We start from the raw sequence: 19,934 nt of genomic DNA, 5'->3' as shown, positions 1-19,934 counted from the left end.
AGTTCAGTGGGCCTTTGTTGTAGTCCTGTGTTTCCCTGGAGCACTTTTATAACATAATCAATGGGCAGGAGCAATCACAAAGCAAGATGATCAAAGGGGTTGGTAACTCTGTCAAGTTTAAGATGTTTCATCTTGGTTTAAGACCACCAAAGAGAAATGGCACTACAGCTATTTCATTACCACACACTTGCTGGGAATCACTGTCCTTGTGCTTGGCTCCTGGTGTGGCCAAGAGGAAAACTAAGCAACTTGGTGGGGGAGTGATGTGAAATTTCACGATGCTAGTTCTTTCCCACCCTTTCTGTAATTTTGAGGGTCGGGCTGCGGCAGAAACGCTCTGATGGTGAGCTGCCCAGTGAAGGTCTCGCAGGAGGCTCTGGTGGCCCTGCCTGGGAAGTGACTCCCGCCTGTTTCAGCTGCGCAGGGAGAGCATCGTTCCTGGGCTGCTGAAGCCCAGCCATTGCTTCTATCGGTGTTTGATTATCAACAGCAGTTTTGAGCTTAGCAGAGCTTATTAATGGTTATACAGGTGGTGCTGGATCCTCGGTGGAGTTGCAGTAGTGACGCATACACTGATTTAATTGCTGTTTAGTGTGAATCTGCTGCCATCCTGCCTCCTCTTGGTGGTCGCCCTGCCCTGACCGTGGAGTAGCAGCAGCAACTTTCACACCTGCTCCTTTTTACGAGAGCTACGAGAAACGTGTACAGATGCCATCATTTAGGAATGGGCAAACAAACTGCCCCTGGCCGCAAACCGATGCGTGGCTTGGGCTCTGGCAATCACTGTAATTAGCTGCGGAGGAGCGGCTGGGCCTGGCTTCGGACGGCCGGAGCTGCCGGCCCTGCCCTCCCGACCTCCTCCCCAGCTGCCAGGGCTTCTCCCCGGCGCTGCCCTAAGCGGGTACCCGCTCCGAACGCCACCCGGGGCCGTGGGGCCGGGGCGGGCCCCGCGCGGCGGCCGGCGATCGACCCCGGCTGCTCAGCGGCGCCTTAATGGCGGCGCCCGGCGGCCTACTCAGTCGTCCCCTGCAGCCGCCGCCATGCTGCCCGCCCGCCACCGGGCCCGGCCGGGGGGCAACGCTCAGGAGAGCGGCCTCGCCTTCTACGTGCTGTGGGCGCTGCAGGAGCCGCCACGGCTGCTCGGCAGGTGCGGACCGGCCCCGACGCGGCAGCGGCTGCCCCGGGGGCAGCAGGGGAGCGGTGGGGCCCTCCCGTCCCGTCCCTGTCCAGGGGTGGGCTCCCCCCGAGCCGGGGGTGACCTGCACAACTCCCCTCGCCTCTCTGGAGCTGCCGAGCCCGCATGGCTGTGTGGCCCCGGCTCATGGCTGCACTCCCTTCCCAGGCTACTGCTTCTTTTCTTCATCGGGTCCCTCTACTGTCCCCTCTTTAAACGACACAAACCCTCTCCTTTTGCCCTCCCCTGGCATAAACGTGTTTTCAAGCCTTTTCATACATTTTCTGGGTTGTCCATTTGGCTCCTTGATGATTATCTCTGTTTTCTGTTCTTTTTCTTCCCTTGCAGCCAGTCCAGCAAGATGGGTTTCCAGGCTTGGCTGCCCCTGCCCTTGCCAAAGCAGCTGGTGGTGTTCGGGCTGGGAGATTGGAGCTGTTACTCTCCGGACACAAGTGTCACGGTGGACGTGCTGGTGTCCCCGGGTGTCGCACCGCAACGGGTTGGCACGCTGGAGCCCACCTGCAGGTCACGGTGGGAGCTGGCACTGCCAAGGTGTCCAGAGGGGTGTCCTGGAAAAGCTTTCCACTCTGTGGTGCTCCCTGGTTGTACTGGTGTCATCCCAAAGCTGCTCAGGCCTCCCGGTCCTCCACCATAGTGTTTCTCTCTAGTGATACTTTCAGCTTCCTTTTGACTGCTTTCCAGGCCGGATCTTTTTCAGCTTTGGGGTATTACCAGCTACTGTGGGAGCAGGAATTTTTCCCTGGTCAGTGTCGCCTGTGGGCTGAAAACCCATGGTCTCCTGTGCAGGTGTCTGGTGTGGGAAGGCGACTGGAGGACAGATGTTTTCATGGCCTCATTGAAAGAGATGGACAAAGGCAACTCTGTGGAGCTTGTCCTGACTGTCAATGGACAGGTAAAAGACCATTTGGGACCCCTGCCCTGGGTCCCAAATGTTGTCGCTTCTGAGCTACAGAACTTCCTCTCCCATTCTCTCCTTTTCCTTCTCTTTGCTACTCTAAGGCAGGGCTGCCTCACATGGATCTATTAATGCACGTCTGCACTGAGCCTAAACCTCTGTGATCTTCCAGGCCTATTGCCTAAACACAGCTTTGCCAAAATACCTCGTGTGTCGCAGGAGACAGGCAGCAGAGAGCGTTCACTTCCAATTCCCCTCTCTCCTGGGTCTGTGGTACTTACACAGTTGGTTCACCTTGTGCTGAAGTCCTTGAGTTTAGCATCCCCCAGTGCCTGGCTTGGCTTTGCTTTGTTTATTCTGTTGGTGCTGGAGATGAAAGCTGGGCTATTGCCTTGCAGGGAATCCGTCCCTTGCAAGACATCTTTTTGCTTAGCCTTTGTGGATGGAGTCCAGTACACTTGGCGTGTCCTTTTATTCTCACTGTCACTGTTGCTGCCACAGCTGCTCCGAGGTGTCTCCAGCAGTACACCCGTTCACCCCTTCCTCGTCCCGGAGACCACCCAGTCACCAGTGCTCCCAGCAGATGATATGCCCCTTGGCCGGGACCTGGAGGATCCTACTGTGGTATGTGTACCCTGGAGCCTTCCTCTCATTATTTCACCTTCTTCTTAGTATCTTCTCCCTCACTCGTAGCTGCTCAGTTATGTCTAGCAGAAACATTTGCTGCTGCTCTCTTAGCGGAGATCTGGCAAAGCAAGTTTTGGAGCCAAAGACTCCCTCGTGCTAAAGAAAGTGGTTCTCTCCATTGAAATGCCTTTGGAAGGTTTGAGTTGAACAGCCCTTGGTGGGATGATCGATCAGCCTGGTTACTCCTAGCGCAGGTGGCCTTTCTGCCTCTCCAGTTGCCTTGTGCTAACTGTGCCCATTCCAGCCAGCAGTTAGAAAGTGGACCACTGGGCATATAGCAGCAGGTAGCCACGTTGCTCAGCATATGTTTGGCGGCTGATACTGTTGGCCTGCTGGCCCTTAAGACTCAACAGGAAGATGAGCCTGAAAACAGTCACCACGTAAAACTAATCTCCAGCCCAGTAATAGACAACTCACAATAGCCTCAGATCTTTCTTTTTCAGTGCTGATTTGACTGGGACTCTTGTTACAGGTTAAGAGCCAGAGCTTGGAGGTGACTGCTAGAGCATCCAGGCCTGGAAAGGATGTCCACCCACCGCTGAGGACCCTAGAAGTACCCTGTGCCCTGAAGCCACCATCTGGCAAGGTGGAACACAGGGAAGACTGGAGGAAGAGTCCTGTCCACCCCAAGAAGCCCAGGAAAGTTTTATTTGAACCCACAGCATCTGAGAGAGATCTCAATGAAGAAGGTAACTCTGGCAGCTTCCAGGTTTATTTTACAGGTCTTGTCTGAATGACCTGCCAATGCTGCTGGGCAACAACTTCCCAGTCCGTTTCTGTGTATACCTCCAAGGCAAGATGGGTTTGTCTGTCTTGGCTTGCAAAATACCGAGAACTGCTCCTTAGTCCTAGACAAACTGCTTGATGAATTTTTGCCTGTTGGGAAAATGCCAGAAAGAGAACATGGCATACTCTTGGTGCCAGCACTCCCTACCATAACATAATATGCCCGTCTCTTCATACAAGTGAAAGTGCTTTATAAATGAAGGCAAGTATCATTAGCCTTGTTTTACAAAAGAATAAACTGTGGCACAAGTAAGTTACCCGCTGTGATGTTTCTATAACCTCTCTGTTAGCCTGCTCCCCTACTAACAGCATACCTCTTGGTCTGTAGAAGGTCCTGGTTATTATTAAAGTATAGAGAATACAAAAAGAAATTTAGGCATAATGAGTATAATTGTACTGACTTTTCAGTAGTGAGAATGTAGCTGCCAGGAGGTTTAGAAAAAAAAATTCTTTAGCTTCTGGAGCATGAATTCTGAGTCAGCTCCAGGATGTGACCAAGTTTGTGTGTAAATGTTTGACAATAACTCAGTGGTCCTAATGAAATGAAGTGACTTTTTGGGACTTAGCTTGCTTCTCACAAAGGCAAATATAGCTACTGCTTCCACTGTAGGCAGTGTGAGAAGGGGGGAAACGAGCTTCCATCGGAGGGGTAAAATGCAATGGTGACAGCATGATGGCAGTCAAAGAAGTGTGCCCTGCTCTTACCTATCTTCTGCATTTCTTCTGATGAGACTTTCTTCAGGATTCTTGGTCTTGCACCTTGTTTGTTGCAGTGAGGTAGCTTTGTGCTGGGGATTGGAGGAAGGAAGGCCAAAGGGCTATTAAATTGTGGAGCTGAGTGCTTTCTGGGGTATGTCAGCTGGCTGCTTTCTTTATGGGGCCATCTCTGTGTTTCCTCTGCAGATCTGGCGGTGGAGGAGTTGCAAGGTGAGGATCTGGTTCTTAGACCCTGGCTTGTTTTTTCAGCCACTCGGTGATGCCATTCCCTTTAACGTCACAGGCCTCTCACGCCTCATCCTTTACCTCCCCAGTGATCAAGAATAACAAGTAGGTTGTGTGTATATACTGTTCCTCTCCATGCAACTGCCCTCAGTATAGGTGCTTCCAGTACTGTCAGGCTCTCCAATACAGTTCTGTAGACCCTTGAATCTCGGGCATGCCTCTGGGTGCATAGCCCTTTGAGGCAAAGGCTAGGGTGTGGAATAGACTTTAATTTCAAAGTTTTTATTAGCTTGCTCTTAAGTTAGTTATTTAAGTTAGTTTATTAGCCAACTGCAGGGGCCTGGGAGAGGAAAGGAGGAGGAATAGAGCAGTACCAGGAATATCTCTGGAAGCAGCTCCAGGCTTCTGGTTGCTGTATCTTAGGCCCTAACAAGCTGTCCCTGGATTGCCCTCCCTCACAAGGAGTATCACAGGGGGATAGCACAACTGGGATATCCCGGGATATCCCTTCTGGTCATGGGTAATCAATAAGGGACATCCAAGCCTGTCTGAAGCGGCAGCCTGTATGTGTTCTACATCCAGCCAGACTCTTTGCTGGTTCCCTCTGCTAGTGAAGTCTCTCCTGGTACAGCAAAGCCAATTTCCCAAAGCCAACAGAAAATCTCCCTCAGGGAGCTGTGTTTCTTGTCACCCCAGAGGAAAGGGACCCGGGGCCTTTGTCTTTCCATTTCTCGCCTCTGAGCCTTCAGCTGCTGTGTTCTCCCCAGCAGGGAAGGGAGCTGGGGGTGTCTCGTCTGACTCTGCTCACAGCCCTGTGCTCTCCCCTCCCCAGGCAGTCCCAGCCCACGGTGGTGCCATGCCATGTGCCTCAGTGACCTGGGGACAGCTGTTCTGATCGGTGGAGAAGGTGTCGATCAGCAGTCCTGCAAGGATGCACTCTGGAAGCTGGAAATTGGTGGGGACTTTGGGGCTATCAAAGGCGCTGGGGGCAGTGGGTCTCAAGGACAACTCATGCAGATGGGACGGGGGTACTCAGGGGTCTGTGAATAGGGAGGGGGCAGCAAAGGTATCTCATCTCCTAGCATGGTCACCAGGCTGAGCCGACAGCATAGGGTGCCATGAGAGGCTGTGGGGTTGTGTGTGAGAGCCCTCCAGGAGCTAAGGTATAAGCTCTAGAAAGAGTTGGGTGAGTTGTAAGGGGTAAAAGCAACAGCGTGGTTGCAGTCTGTGTGTGATGACTGGTGGTGAAGTGTGAGATACAATTCCAGTGCTCTGCAGCTTTCTGCAGCTCACTGATCCTCTCTTCCACCTTAGTATTCCCCGCCTAGTTAGTGTTCCCCTTCATTCCTTACACAGAAACATTTCTGTATGAGTCTCCTCTAGCCTTGAATCAAAGGAGAGGAGGGGATGAAGGGAGCAAGGTCTTGAGTAAAGATTTTATGACATATTCTTTAAATCTGGAGAAATTGAGAGCACCTTTGAACTCCCGTATGATCTGTCTGGTGTTGCTCCCACAGACAATGATTTCTGGCTTCCAGTGGGTTTCCAGCTACAAAATGTGAGGCCATTGTGCTTGCATGGTCACACAGCTACCTACGACCCAGACACCAAGCGTATCTACATCTTTGGGGGCATAAGGGAGGACAAAGACTACAGCAACATCTACATTCTGGACACAGTCACCTGGAAGTGGCTCCTTGTGGCTGTAAGTACAGCAGCTCTTCCAAGACAAGCACAGGAGAAGGTGGCAGGTCCTGCCTGAATGTGGCAATCGATGTGCCTGTAGCCTTACTCCAGTAGTCTTGGTCCGCTGTTGCTGCAGGTTGCCTGAGCTGCTTAGTTGGGATTGACAGATGTACGAAGGCTATGTTGAAAGGCCACAAGCTTGGTGGAAACCAGGGGTTGTGCCCACAATGAACCAATCAAGGTGAAAAAACAGTTTCTGCAGAGTGCTGTGTCTGACCAAGGTTGTGGGTGGGGGATACTGTAAAAGCAGCATCATTTCATATGGTGCTGTTGAGAGCTGTACTGGATGCTGAGGTGAAGAGCTGGTCTTCTCAAATCAGGGACTGCTCTGAGCACAGCAGATCTCTGAGTATTTTAGTTGCCTGTCATGTCCTTGCAGAGGGCCCTGTGAGCCGGGGACTATCTGTCTTTTTCCTGGCTAAGTCACAAGATAGCTTTTACAGAATAAGCCTGGATGAGATCCTTCTGCTCTCTGTTGTCTTCTAAGGAAGCTGGGGTAGGAGGTTGACTTTGTTCTCTCATCAGAGTGTTCTGGTGGTGCAGAGTACACAAAGGATGTACTATGTGGCAAAGATCTGGCTGGGGAGCCAATAAAGTGTAAATTGAGACTTGTTGAACTCGCTGGACGATGTGGGCCCCTTTCCTATGGGTTATACAGCAAATAATGCACTTCTTGTAACAGATGTATGTTGAACTTATTCCAGGCTAAAGGGAGGATGCCAGTGCTCACCTACCACAGTGCAACTATCTACCACAAGGAGCTCTTCGTTTTCGGAGGGACCTTCCCTAAAAAAGCATCACGGGCAGTTGGACCCTGCAGCAATGTGCTCTATGTCTTCAATCCAGAGCATGAAATTTGGTATCAGCCCATCTCAGAAGGGGAGAAGCCTCTGCCTAGGCTTGGGTGAGAGTGCTCTTATTCCAGCCCTCCAAAATAGAGCAGGAAAACTCTGCTCACCTTCCCCTCCCAGCCCAGTGTAATTTCCTAAATATTAGGTAATTGTTCTCCACCGTTTGCCCCTTAAGATAGGGTTATGTTTTGAGCAATGTGACTCCCCATACCTCCTGTCATGAATTCTGCTGGGATTCTGTCCTTGGGCTGCAGTGGTTGGGGGTAGAGGCAGGTGTAGGCTGAAGCTATGGCAGCCCAATAGCAGAGGCAATGGCTGAAAAGTCAGTTCTGGGACCTCGCTGAAGATACTTTGTTCACTTGCTGCTTCTCTGCCCAGGCATTCAGCTACTCTACTGAAGAACAAGCTGCTGATTTTTGGGGGTCGGAGGACCTCTATCTACCTCAGTGACATGCACATCCTGGATCTGGGTAAGAAAGTTTGTGCCAGGTGGATGCCTTGGGAAGATCCGTTCTAAGGCAGGGATGGGGAAATGAGGCCTGCTCGATGGGAAGGTAGCATTAATGTTACAAAAACTCCTGACTGGGCAATGAGTCAGGAGATGGAAAACTATGGGGTAAAAAAACCCTTTCTGGGGTAAGAGGGGAGGGAATGGGGAAAACCAAGAGACTGCTTTTTTGGAAGAAGCTGGGTAACAGAGAATGCGTGTTGCTGATGTGACAGAGCATGGAAATTTTTGGTTAGTTATGAGGCTGAGCTTTTAGGACACTTCACCTGCCTTTCCTCTGTCAGGTTTCATGGAGTACACACCAGTCCCCCTCCTCGCAGGACAGCCTTCTGCACGCTGGTAAGATCCTATTGCAGACCCAGGAGGTGTCTTCCTCTGGCCTTTCTCTTTGAAGTCAGGTTTAAATGGTGCTTGTGGGCAGAGCAATTGCGTATCTCTGTCCCACTAGTCAAAATACAGTGGGTGGCCCCCCTGCTGTGGGACCAGAAATTCCTATGCTGTCCTAGTTGGTGCCTGTAGGGTGTGGGTACAGATCTCTTAGTCTCCCTGGAAATCTGCCTTTCAAGCTAGGGAAAGTTTTCTGCCATGTGCTAGTGAACTGTATTGCCTGCTATTTGGTCTCCATAGTACCTAGAGACACACAGAGCGGAAGAAATTCTTGTACTGGGATTATGCTGTTCCTAAAGGGACACTATTGCCCACTAGAACAATGACCTAAATCACACCAAATCACACCACCTATCTCACTCCATAGAGCAAAACATAGGAGTTTTGATAGCTCCTTCTGAAATACTGAGGTGCTTTTCAGTCCTGATTGTGGCCTGACCTGCAGAGGCAAACAAACAGCTCTTTCAGGGTTATTCAGCAAGTCAGAGCAGAAAAGAAGCAGAAGTTAACTTCCATTCTGCAGCTTAAGCCCCCAGCCTCCTGCTGAAGTCTGCCCACCCCTGCCCATTGCTGACTGAGGCAACCCCAGCAGCTTTTGCAGTAGTAACCTTTCAGCTTTGCTTTGGTTGCAGCTTTCATGCAGCTCTGGCTGTGTCAGACCAGAAGGTCCTGATCAGTGGAGGCTGCAATGCCAAGGGAGCCCTGCAAGATGCCTTTGTCTTCCACCTAGGTGAGTGACTCTTCCTCCTGGTGTCTGTAGCTGAAGGTGACTATGGGGCTGCAGTGGTGTTTCTGAACACCTAGTCTGGTCCATTTGTTTCATCCCTTGCACTAGGAGTGGGTTTGTCAGTATTGATAGCTGCTTTCTACTTCAGATACTCTTTCATGGAGCACGGTGATCCACCACGACCTGTGCTCTGTGCCCCGAGCTGGCCACACATTGCTTGACCTGACTCCTGCCCACCTGATGGATGTGGACATGGAGAACAGAGAGGAGCATAACCTGCACACAGTGTTGGTCTTTGGGGGCTCCAACTGTGCGGGGACCTTTTACAACAGCACAGCCAAGATCCAGCTGGACCTAGGATAATGCACGATACTCGGAATGAGCCTGGAACAGCAAGGGCTCTTCACCACCCTGAACACAGACATGGATGGTAATAAACGAGTCCAAGCAATGTGGCAGTCCAAGTATCTATATATAGGTGAATGCTACCTTGGCACAGGGATCCCAGGTTTGTAAAGCCTTTCTGAAGGCCGTGGGTATTGCTGTCTTAGTGCAGCTGATATACAGCACCAGACCGGCAGAAATTCCCTCCCGTGTCCCTGGCTTGGTACCTGGACTTGGCTGCCAAAACATTCAGGGGGATCTGAGCTGAGGCTGTGCAGCAACACGGTCACAGGCTTCTGGGTTTCCTTTCTTGCCCTACAGGTTCCTGGGCTGGAATTCCTGGGGTGCTTTCAGCTTCGAAGGTGACTCAGATGTTGGGTTTCATTTGGGATGAGTAGAAGGGATTTACTCCTGCCACTTGGAAGATCCTCACAGTGAAAGTACAGGCGTAATTCTGGTTTGGAGGGAATCTGGGGTGGGATTCCCTTGGGAAATAGTCTGCAGCTGAGGACTAGAAAAACACCTAGAGCGGTGTCTGAGGATGGGAAAAGAAAGAGAACACCGTCATTTTCAGCATATGGGAGTGAGCTGGTTGTGTCTTGCTGACTATGGCACAACCACGTAGCTTTGCTCTAGACGGACCTTTATTATAAATTCTGCAAGACTGCTGCTAGCCATAAGGAAGAGGTACCAATCACCTGTCCCAGATAGTAATTCTCTTGTCATTGCAAGGGGTGGCAGAGTTGCTGACTGTTGGCTCTTGCAAGACCTGTGGGACCCAACAAGGGTTAGGATTAGGATGTCTTCTTTCAGAGACCAGCTCTTACTGTTTACACCCATGGCACGCTGATTGTGCCATAGCTCTGAGGCAGCTTCAAGGACAAGCAGGCCCACTAGGTTAGTAGCGCACTGTGTACACTGGTTCCCTGATGCTCTTTTAGTAGGTGGTAGAAAGAAGCAGCCCCTGTGGGGAGTCCAGAATTGGCTCAGTGCCTCACAGCTGTTTCATAGAATCATAGAATTGTCTAGGTAGGAAGGGACCTTTCAGATACATTAAGTCCAGCTGTCAACCTAACACTGACAAAAAACCATCACCAAACCATATCACTAAGCACTACATCTACCTGTCTTTTAAATCCAGGGATGATGATTCCACCACTTCCCTGGGCAGCCTGTTCGAATGCTTGACAACCCTTTCAGTGTAAAAATTTTTCCTAATATGTAGTCTAAACCTCCCCTGGTGCAACTTGAGGTCATTTCCTCTTGTCCTATCACCCGTTACTTGGGAGAAGAGACCAACCCCCACCTTGCTAAGACCTTCTTCCAGGAAGTTGTAGATAGCAATAAGATCTCCCCTCAGCCTCCTTTTCTGTAGGCTAAACAATTCCAGCTCCCTCAGCTGCTCCTCATAAGACTTGTTTGTGGCCACATTCCCCAACCCAAAGCCATACAAAGGGCGCTTCTGATAATTATGGATGCTTCTGCTTTAATCTGCTTCATGGAGATTAAATTCAGACATAGTCAGAAGTAGCTGCAAGCTTTCCAGCACAGGCATAGCTCCTGTAAGTCATCCGTGCTACTTCCAGGTCCTCTGTCCTTCTTCCCACCCAGAGATGATAGTACTAGGGCTTCCTGCTGGCACTGAAGTCCTACTCAAGCTATAGCTGTTGTCCTCTTTGACACTCCACCTTACTTGATTTAATGAATAGAAGGGCTTCAAGCTCGCAGCTCTGCAGGAGTATCTGGCTGCCGGGATGGGTGGCTTACTTTGAATGCCTCTAACTCCAGGAGAGCTTTGTTTATTCTGGTTATTGTGGGATATGGACCCATATCCACTTGGAATCTGTAAAAAGGAAAAGAATTTTTGAGGTACCAGAGTCAGACAGCCAGTGCAGCAGTGAGCAGAAGGGTAGAGCCATGTGCTTTGTTTGCCTAGCATGAGAAAATCTCACAGGCTGGGGCACTTTTGCGTTAAAAGAAAAGGTTCATCCTTGTAGGTTTAAAAACAAATGCTGGAGGAAAGGTTAGTTAGTTCTTCTGTCTTCGCTAGGCTTTTACACAGTGTGCAGCACAGGGTAAGAAGGCACTATGCTTTTCCTGGGAATCACGTAGCTACTGCTTGCATAGGTTTAAGGCTTTCAACAAATACAGTCAGATTAATCTTTTCCCCCTGCGTGCAGTATAGCAAACGGGGAGGGAGTGCGGGCAACCTTAGGTTTTCTAAAGACATAGAGCAGGCTTCTTCTGGGGGCCTCTAAGAAGAGAGTCTAGCTCCTTATTTCTGAGAGCTTCCAAAAGAGACAGTATTTATAACATAGGAAAATTCATGCAGAGAAAATTCCGTAACTAAACAGGGCAGGCAGGAGGGATGCTTTCCTAACAGGCCCGAGGAGCAGCAGACGGTAAGCTCTGACAGCCCAGCACAAGGAGTAGGTGTCCTTGAAGAGCACCTCAAGTTTAGCCTTAATTACCTTTCAGCATTGAAAACTTGAGGCACCAAGCAGAGATCAGCCATGGAAACCTGCAAATGTAGCAAAGAAAAAGGGGTCAGAGTAACTCAGATCCTGTCCCATCACGCTTCACTGTGGTGGCAGGCTTTGACAGCAGGGTAGAAATTACTTTAGAAGGAGCTGTCACAATAATCCCATTCTTTTTTTAATCCAGCATAAATAATACGATGACAGTAAAAGGGAAGGACTTCATAGGAGTCACTAATAGAAGAAGCCATCAGCCTTAGGGAGCTCCTTGTGTACCAGCTGATCATCATGACCTCAAGGATATGGTGCTTCTATGGCAACTGCCTCTGAGCAAACAAGTCTGCTGGCAAGCTGCAGAGGGAGGCGATGGAGGGAAGGGAAAGATGAGGAAATTTGCTTGTTTGTATTGCAGGAGTATCAAGCAGCTCCTGCCAATGTGAAGACCTGATACACGATAGGGCCTTTGCACACAGGCTCAGGGACTTGCAATCTGTAAAAACGACTCAAGGACAATACAGATTGCTGCCTGTCCACACAGAGGCAGCTGCCCCAACCCAGCTCCCCAGCTCACAAAACTCTGGGTGCCTTTCAGGGCACACATTATTCTCCAGCATAAGATCTTGTAACTAGCCTTTGCCCACCAAGGGCTCCAGTTCCATAAGGCTCCTCCTACTAGACAATCTGTGATCCTGTAATCCACTGCATCACAGGATACTGCAGGAGCCTTCCTTTTTGCCAGGCATTTATAGGAAGATCCGGTTGCCTGCCAAACAGGACTGCTAAATGGAAGAGGCCTGAGTGGCTTCTAGCTTGGTAAGGGTCAGAACAGCTTGTGTGTGAGCTCTCTGAAATCTGTCCATGTTAACGTTGGACAAACAGAGCTGAAAAATACAATACAACCTGGTTAAATGTTCCACAGAGCAGAGCTAAGAACTCAGCCTGTGTTTCTTGAGCTAAGCTTTGCCCCTATTACGGGAAATTTGAACTCCAAATCTCTTATAGATAATATATATTTTATATATATATATATATATATAATCTGTTTCCACATCCTCAAGTAGCAGCCAGATCCTAGATAAAGCTGCAGGTTATAGGCAGGGACAAGTAAACATCTCCATAATGATTTACAAGTCAGTAATGGCCTAAGGAGGATCCATGCAACTTTTTTTCTTATGGTGAAGGTGCCACGTGTAACTCCTGGCACAGAATGGGGTTCTGCTGTGTCTCAACAATTAATTTCCTATCCTATTTTATGGAATATACTGGGGTTTTCAGTTCCCTAATGGTACACAACACTCTCTCAGATACTTACTTCATCTCCCACGCAGTAGCGCCCAGCAGTGTGCTTCAGAGTCTGCTCCAGTGCTGCCAAGAGAGGTGGTACACTGGAGTGAGGCATTGGAAACTCATTTGAAAGGGACACCAAAGACCTTTTAGACTGGGAATTATGCACAAGGACATTTTGACCCTGAGCTGAGTATGAAAAAGAAGCAGTGTGGGATAGAACCTAGACAGAACAGAAATCTTACAACAGTATAGTTAGGGGAGTCTTTAGGGTCCTTCAACTTTTTGGGGCCCAGGGTGACTTCAGCTGCTTCAGGCAACGCACCTGAAATACTAAGAGGACAATGTAGAGATATGTGAGTGAGGAGGGGAAAAATGCAAAGGTTCAGTCAGTTTGCATCTGTCCAGAATGAAGATGGGTCTGCCGTTCCAGTACGTGGGGGAAAGGGTTTTGAGGAAACAAAAAGCACCCTGTTTCTCCCAGGGAGGTAAAGAAATAATCTGCTACTTGCTAGATCCTGTGGGAGTTTGCCATCTATCTTTATCTGCCAGATATCTTTTGTCTGGTTACAAAAGCATATAAATATAGATAGAACTTTAAAGCAAAAGGCACTGGTTTGGGAGCAGCTGGGTGGAAAGGAGAAGTGCTGTCAGCCCTCATGCTTCAGGGTGAATCAACTGCTGTGGTGTACAGGGTGACCCCAGGTTTCCCCTCTTCCATGAGCAGCAGTGGAACCACCCTGTGGACAGCATCTTTCCCCAAGACCCTGGAGATCTGCCAGTCCTGGACAACGGACTCCAGGCAGGAAGAGCACTGTCTCTGCCTGCAGGGCAGGACCCCAGCACACCAGCCATGGGAGAGCTGTTGTTCTGCTTGAAGAGGAAAGTAGGAGCCCAATGGTGCAGCATTTTGAAAGGTCAGTTGAAGTGCTGATCATTTTGGATGTGGGACGCACCTTGAAAGCCAGATGCGATGCAGTTCTGAGCCCATTCCGTTTTTTTCTCCCCCATTTGTTTCAGGACACTCAGGTTCTGCAAAGGCAAGCAACCTCCAGGTTAGATTGACCACTGCTGGCTGGATCTTGCCCACTGCCTCATCCAGTGGAGGAGAGGGGAGATGAGGAGTTGCCAAGCCAGAGCCCCCAGCCTGAATTCAGCCAGCTGGGTCAGCCCTGACCTCACCCTCATCTAATCACGCACCCTGCTGTATCTCTCTCTTGGAACTGTCCTTCTGTAACAGCTGCCAGGGTATCTCTTTGCCTGTGCCCTGTGGGTTTGCTCAGTTGTCTTCTTCCTAAAACATCCTTGACCCAGCACTGAAACCACATGGGTTCAGCTGTTTCTGGAAAGAACCTTGGGGTGCTATAGGATATTCTTTGTAGGAGATGCTGTATTGTCATTAGCAGATCAGGCAGAGACTAAGAAGGGATTTCATCTGCTAACACACAGTCTTAAGATCTGCCACTCTGTTGGCTGGCAGCAGTTTAAAGAGACTGAGTTTTTCAGAGATCCAGACTCCTGGAAAACCATCTGGTTTTCTCATTTGCATGGATATGATGAGGCAATACCTGGAGTGGCTGAATGCCGGAGACAATGTGATCGGCGATCATTCGGACTTGGGCTCTCTTCTTTGGATCTTGGGGCAGGAGCCTGGGGTTAGGACGGGTGTCTTCTAGGTAATGAATTATAGCTAGCTGTAATGAGCAAAGAGATAAGGGGAGGTTATTGGAGAGCCAAGGAAAAGTTCACATCCTGAACACCTGGGAAAGGGGAGCTGTTCCAAGAGAGTACAACAGTATTTGAATGAAGTGTGTTACCAATCTAAGCAACAGAATATCCCCTTTGATGTCTGCTTGGGACATTGTTGTCTTTGAGCCCAGCTGTAATTTCATGCAAACTCTGGCACAGCCTTCTAAATCAGAGTACAGACTGCTCAGTGAAAGGTGGAGTTACAACCTGAATTGAGCTTAAATCCTTGACAGGAGTTTCACAGCAAAGACTGTGTGCTATTTCTGCCCCCAAGTGAGATTGTTTATCACAAATGCTGTCTCTTTTCCAATGCACAAATGAGAGCTCTGGGGAGAAAGATGAGGCACAACCATACCCTCCAGACTGGGCAGCAGCCTGGAGTGAATGGTTAACAGGAATGTTGACCTGGTAACTCACCGACTGAGAAAGGGTGATGCCATCAATTTTCAAGGCTGGGACTTGCTGCATTGGATTCATTGCCTTGAATTCAGCAGAAAACTGTGCAAACAAACCTAAGATTACTGCAACAATAAATTCTTCTTCCTTGTTTTCTTCCCCTAGGACCCAGTTACCAAACTATTTTATTTTTTTTTATGTGGCTTTTCCCTCTACCTCAGTACTAATATCTGCAGGAAGTTATGCTGTACCATTAGCCTACAGCAAGCTCTCACTGGGGCACACAATTCCCTGCTATGCCCCCCGCCCCCCCATCCCGGAATAAGTTCTTGGTTAAGATCTTTTCTGGCAACCCACCCCTTCTTTTGGCAGGCCCTTTGTAGACCCTTGCTATATCATTTAGCATCTTTTGGACACACATCCCCTGCCACGCATACTTTATGGTGCTAATTGAATAAGGTCAAGTCTGTGTTTAAATTGCAGTGCAGCTTCTCTGAAGTCTATGTGCCAGATATGTTCAGTTATATTATGCTAAGCATGAGCAAAAGATCTTCAACCTTATGAAATTCAGTCACAGATGTTTAAGAGAGGAGAAAACCTTTAGTCTCCTGCAGTCATCTTCTCCCTGTCTTGCATGCCCAGGAATACTGGCTGAAAGCAACTATTAATTATAGAGGAGTCGTGAGGAATTCAGTGATTTTGCCTGTGAACTTTCTAGCGCCAATCCCAATTCTCCAAATGATCCCCAAGTTCATTACCCCTGGAGAGAACAATGGTAGCTATATCCTTACCTGCTGCCCCCCATCCTTCAGGAGGTTCACTGGCACCACGTCATAGGAAATCCCTTTCAGAGCCAGTGCTAGGGAAAACAGAGTGTTCAGCTTCAGACAGGCACACTGAGACCAGTTTCACTGGTAATGGGCTCAGGGAAATGTTACCATCTCCATTTGAAAAAGGAATGGCTTTAAAACAAAAAAAAAAAGACCACATCCCTCAAGAAAGGCAGCCTGAGTCCACTGAGAAGATAGATAGAGCTCTGGCAAATGAAGGACCGAAGCACTAGAGATCAGTCCTGGCAAAACCACTGCATTATCCAAAATAAAGGGGACCTGGGCTCAACTACAAATCCTTGCTTAAGACTGTCTCAGTCCAAGTAGGGACTGTTCCCAGTCCTACTTAGCTCTCAAGACCAGGGTCTGAGGCAGTATCAGTGTGAAAACAGAGCATAGGGCCCTTCTAGATAATGTGGAAGAAAGAGCCATCTGCATCATGTTCGCTTTACAAAAGGAGTAATTCCTCTAACTAGCTGCAGGCTAAGTGAAGTCCTCTGTTCCTATCCCTTCCTCCTGCTCCAGGTAGGCTGTGGCATTCCCTCTCCTCCCACTCCAGAGAAGGGGAGGGAAATGCCTCACTGTTCCATGATCATGTTTGCTGATCTCTCTCTTAATAAGTGACTGATTAATTCGATTAGTGAAGGGGAGGATACTGCAATAACACCAAGACAATAAAAGAGAGATCAACACCAAATCTTACCGATTCTCACTCTCCAAGAGCAGGAACTTCGGAAATAGCTATAAAGTATCGGCTGAGAAGAGAAAGACAGATAAAGTGGTTATATGGTGGGAACACCAGAGTACTGTAAGGAGAGCAATGCATGAACAAAAGGCATTTCAGGAACTGTAAGTCAGGGCAGAGTGAGGTTTGGGGGAGAGAGGGCTCCTTTCTGAAAGCGACTATTCCTGGGTTGGGCGTGCAAGCAGTGTCACTGTCTTTGATGCTGGCTCTTGGAATATTTAGTTGCAGCTGATGTGTCCAGCAATGCACAAGTGACCTTAAAATTATCCCCTACAAAGCTTCCCTCTTTGTCCCTATTGGATATTGCTAACTTTTACCCTGTCTTGGATTTTTAAAGCCAGTTCCCCACTGGTTATGCCAAGCACCTGCACTGGCTATTTGCGTGGCATGAAATGGGTTTTCCAGCCATGCAGGGCTGGGCTGGACCTCTTTCCGAGTGAGAAGAGCTACTGCTGTTCCAGATGAACGCCAAGAGGGCAGACAGCTCATCTCTACCTGAACTCCAGCACCAACCGAGGCAGCTTTCACGGACCCTTCCACCCCATCCAAGCTCTCACCTTTTCAGATGCCATGGTCGGTGTGTGCAATCTACTCCAGGGAATAAAGACAACCTCTTTGCTTTCCCTTTTAACACAGCTGGGATGGGGGAAGGCTTCTCTCCTAAAGCCAATAAGAAAAGGACTATGCCCCCAAATCCGTGCCCAGGGCATGAAAACCAGCCAGTCAGGTTCAATCCTGAGCAACTGCAGTGGTGTGCTGTGCTGCAGCCCTAGCCCTGATATCAGAACCATTAACCAGCTTTGAGGTTGGAAGCACATTTAGGAACCATCCTTATTTCCCTAGCTTTTTGTCCAGAAATAAATAAGATAGCTAGAGAGCCTGTCAGGCTCTCAGCATTTGCCAATGCAGAAAGATAGCCCTGGGGAACGAAACAAGGAAACCAAAGCCACATGCAGAACTTCTGTTTCACTGGGGAAAGACTGCCAGCTCCCCGAACAGGGGCTGCCTTTGGGGGGAGGTCCCTCAGGGTACCCCGTAGCCCTGCTCCCATCAGTACCAGCTGCTGCAGAGGGTTTTCTACATTGCATGTCTGGGAGAGGCTGCTACTCTGCTCCCAGGCCAAGTTTGTGCAAAATTTGAAGCTTGTTTTTTTTGTATTACGGTCTTTTCTTTCTGCACAGGAACTCACACGTGTCTCCAAATAAACCTCTAATCATGTCTCTGCTTTCTTCTATAGATCCCATGGCATGCCAGGGATCTCTCTGTGTCTCCACCCTCCCAAAATGCATAGAAATTACACCAGAGACTGACAGTACGGCAGAAAAAAGTAGGGATTCACTCACTGATACACAATCTGTCAACAGCAAAACAGAGGGACCCCAAAGATCTCTGTACTCCAGTCCTCTTTGTAAACTTGATGCTTCTCTTACTTTTGATGGTTCTCTTACTTTACATGAGGTATGCATTTGATTAAATTACTCTAGTCGAAGGTTACTGGAGAAATGGTTTCTAAGTGAGCAGGGAAGTGATGGCAGTATTGGTAACACTTTCGTGGACAAAGTATTTACTGATTTTCTTAAATTTTCTGCTTATGGAATTAGGGCATTAGAAATCTCAGCTATGCTTTTTTTCAAATCTCTAGCCTGCTGGGTTGCAGGGAAACAGAAACTATGACTTCAAAAGGGAAACATACAGTTCATGACATACTATTTTTACTTGTTTTTTTCCCAGGGACCTTGCTGGTGATTTTTTGGCTCAGAAATTCATGTCCTTCACCACATCTGTTTTGGACTCTGGCCTCTCAGCTGGCAGCAACATTTCTCCGGATGCTCTCTGCAGTTCTTTGTTGTTTTTGCAGCCTGCACTATCATTTGTAATAAATTGTGCTAAGCTAATTGCTTCGCTCTATAATTTTAAGGCCCCGGGGGATTCTACCAAAAGGAGCATGGAAAACAAGCCATCCCTCAGCTGGGAACTGTGTCTCCAGAGGCTGGGGCCTGGAGTGATCCCTTAAGTTCACGCTGTTTTGCTCCCAGCAGCAGGGGAGATCACAGGCAAAATAAAGTAAAGACTGGAGACAGCAGGGATGTTTTGTCCTCAGTGGACAGGTCCCAGATATCTAGTCTTCCTTGGACTAAGAGCTGACTGTGGGCCAGGATAGTAGCTGGGAAGAACTGCCTCCATTTACAGCCCTGCAGGGTACAATCCCCATAAGCTGCAGGTTGGACTGGTTGGAGCTGGGAGGATAGCAGGGGGACAACATTTGCTTCATGTCTACTGAGATTTCTGGTTTGGTCCTGTTTTCATTTCCAGCATCAGCGGTGCAGTGAGGAAAGTTTGGGCTTAAATCCCAATCTAGAGTAAAAGCCTGGGAAATGCACTTGACTGTTTAGGAAGATGGAAGAGACACCCCAAACTTTGCGTGTGGAGCCCTGAGGTTTCCAAGCCTGTCCGCTTCTGTATGGTCTCTTCTGGATACCACCTCCTTCCAGGCTATATTTGGGAAGGCCTTGGAAAGGCAAAGTCTTGTCACTGCTTTCCTGAGACCCATCACTCCAAGCAGCCCGAACACATGGACTGAGGCAGGGCAGCTGTCCATGTGGGACATGGGAAAGAAACTTGGAAGGACCAAGGAGGGTCGCAGAGGGGAAACCTCGGTGTCTGAAAGGCACAGCTTGTATCCTGCTGGCTGGAAACATAAAGGTATAAGCAGAAGGTGCAGGTTTGTTCCTAAGTGTTCAGTATGTCTGCAGCAGGCATTGGTGTTAACAGCTCACGTAGATTAACTATCTTAAGTAAACACCGCCACTGCTTTGAAAGGCGTTAGTTTTATTTAGTATGGGGGCAAATTCCTTGCTCTCCTCTGAGGCTGAGACATGGGTGCAGGACCGGGCAGCCAAAAGCTACGGAGAAGACGCCGTGCATGGGGGTGCAGCCCTCTCGGTGAACACCGTCCCGGCCTTCCCGGGGCACCAGAAGCTGATTTAGGCCGCGATCCCGGTCAGCTGCCGAGGTCCGCCCCGGCCGAGGGTGGAGAGCTGCCGCCATCGCCCCTCACTCCCTCCAGCTCTGGCGCCGCCATCATCCCCGCTCCCCTCCCGCCCGAGGGGGACGCTCCGCAGGGAGAGCGGGGAGCCAAGCCCCGTGTACCTTGGCCGCGGCAGAGCTCATCCCGCGCCGCGACCCTCCGCGGGGGCTTCGGTGCCACAGCCCCGTCCCAGCCTCGGCCCGTCGCCGGCCGCAGGGCCGTGCCCTCCCCTCTGGTCTGAACTGTCGCTGTGACTGCCGCCGCCCCGGCGGGACTACATCTCCCAGCGTGCCCCGCGGCCCGCCCGCCCCGGCCTC

General features: G+C 49.5%; 1 protein-coding gene across 7 annotated transcripts; it reads right to left on the bottom strand.

Annotated features, from left to right (window-relative positions):
- Positions 1–9,737: 9,737 nt before the first annotated feature.
- On the bottom strand, positions 9,738–19,912 carry GSTZ1 (glutathione S-transferase zeta 1). 7 transcript variants are annotated; one of them, XM_074149102.1, is made up of 10 exons: positions 19,740–19,878; positions 16,548–16,599; positions 15,806–15,873; positions 15,036–15,116; positions 14,438–14,563; positions 13,826–13,901; positions 12,898–12,950; positions 11,580–11,629; positions 10,802–10,951; positions 9,738–9,877 (listed from the first exon to the last, which is right to left on the bottom strand). In XM_074149102.1, the coding sequence occupies exons 1-9, from the start codon at positions 19,758–19,760 to the stop codon at positions 10,825–10,827; spliced, it is 654 nt and encodes a 217-aa protein (XP_074005203.1). In that variant the 5' UTR covers positions 19,761–19,878; the 3' UTR covers positions 9,738–9,877; positions 10,802–10,824. The 7 variants fall into 7 exon arrangements, with proteins under 7 accessions (XP_074005203.1, XP_074005208.1, XP_074005206.1 ...); XM_074149107.1 differs by having other exon boundaries at positions 15,806–15,976; positions 19,740–19,856; XM_074149105.1 differs by lacking the exon at positions 15,036–15,116 and having other exon boundaries at positions 19,740–19,867.
- Between the last annotated feature and the right edge of the window lie 22 nt (positions 19,913–19,934).

This window comes from Numenius arquata, chromosome 6 (assembly GCF_964106895.1).
Source record: "Numenius arquata chromosome 6, bNumArq3.hap1.1, whole genome shotgun sequence".
NCBI lineage: Eukaryota > Metazoa > Chordata > Aves > Charadriiformes > Scolopacidae > Numenius > Numenius arquata.
This window is presented reverse-complemented; position numbering and strand designations above follow the sequence as displayed.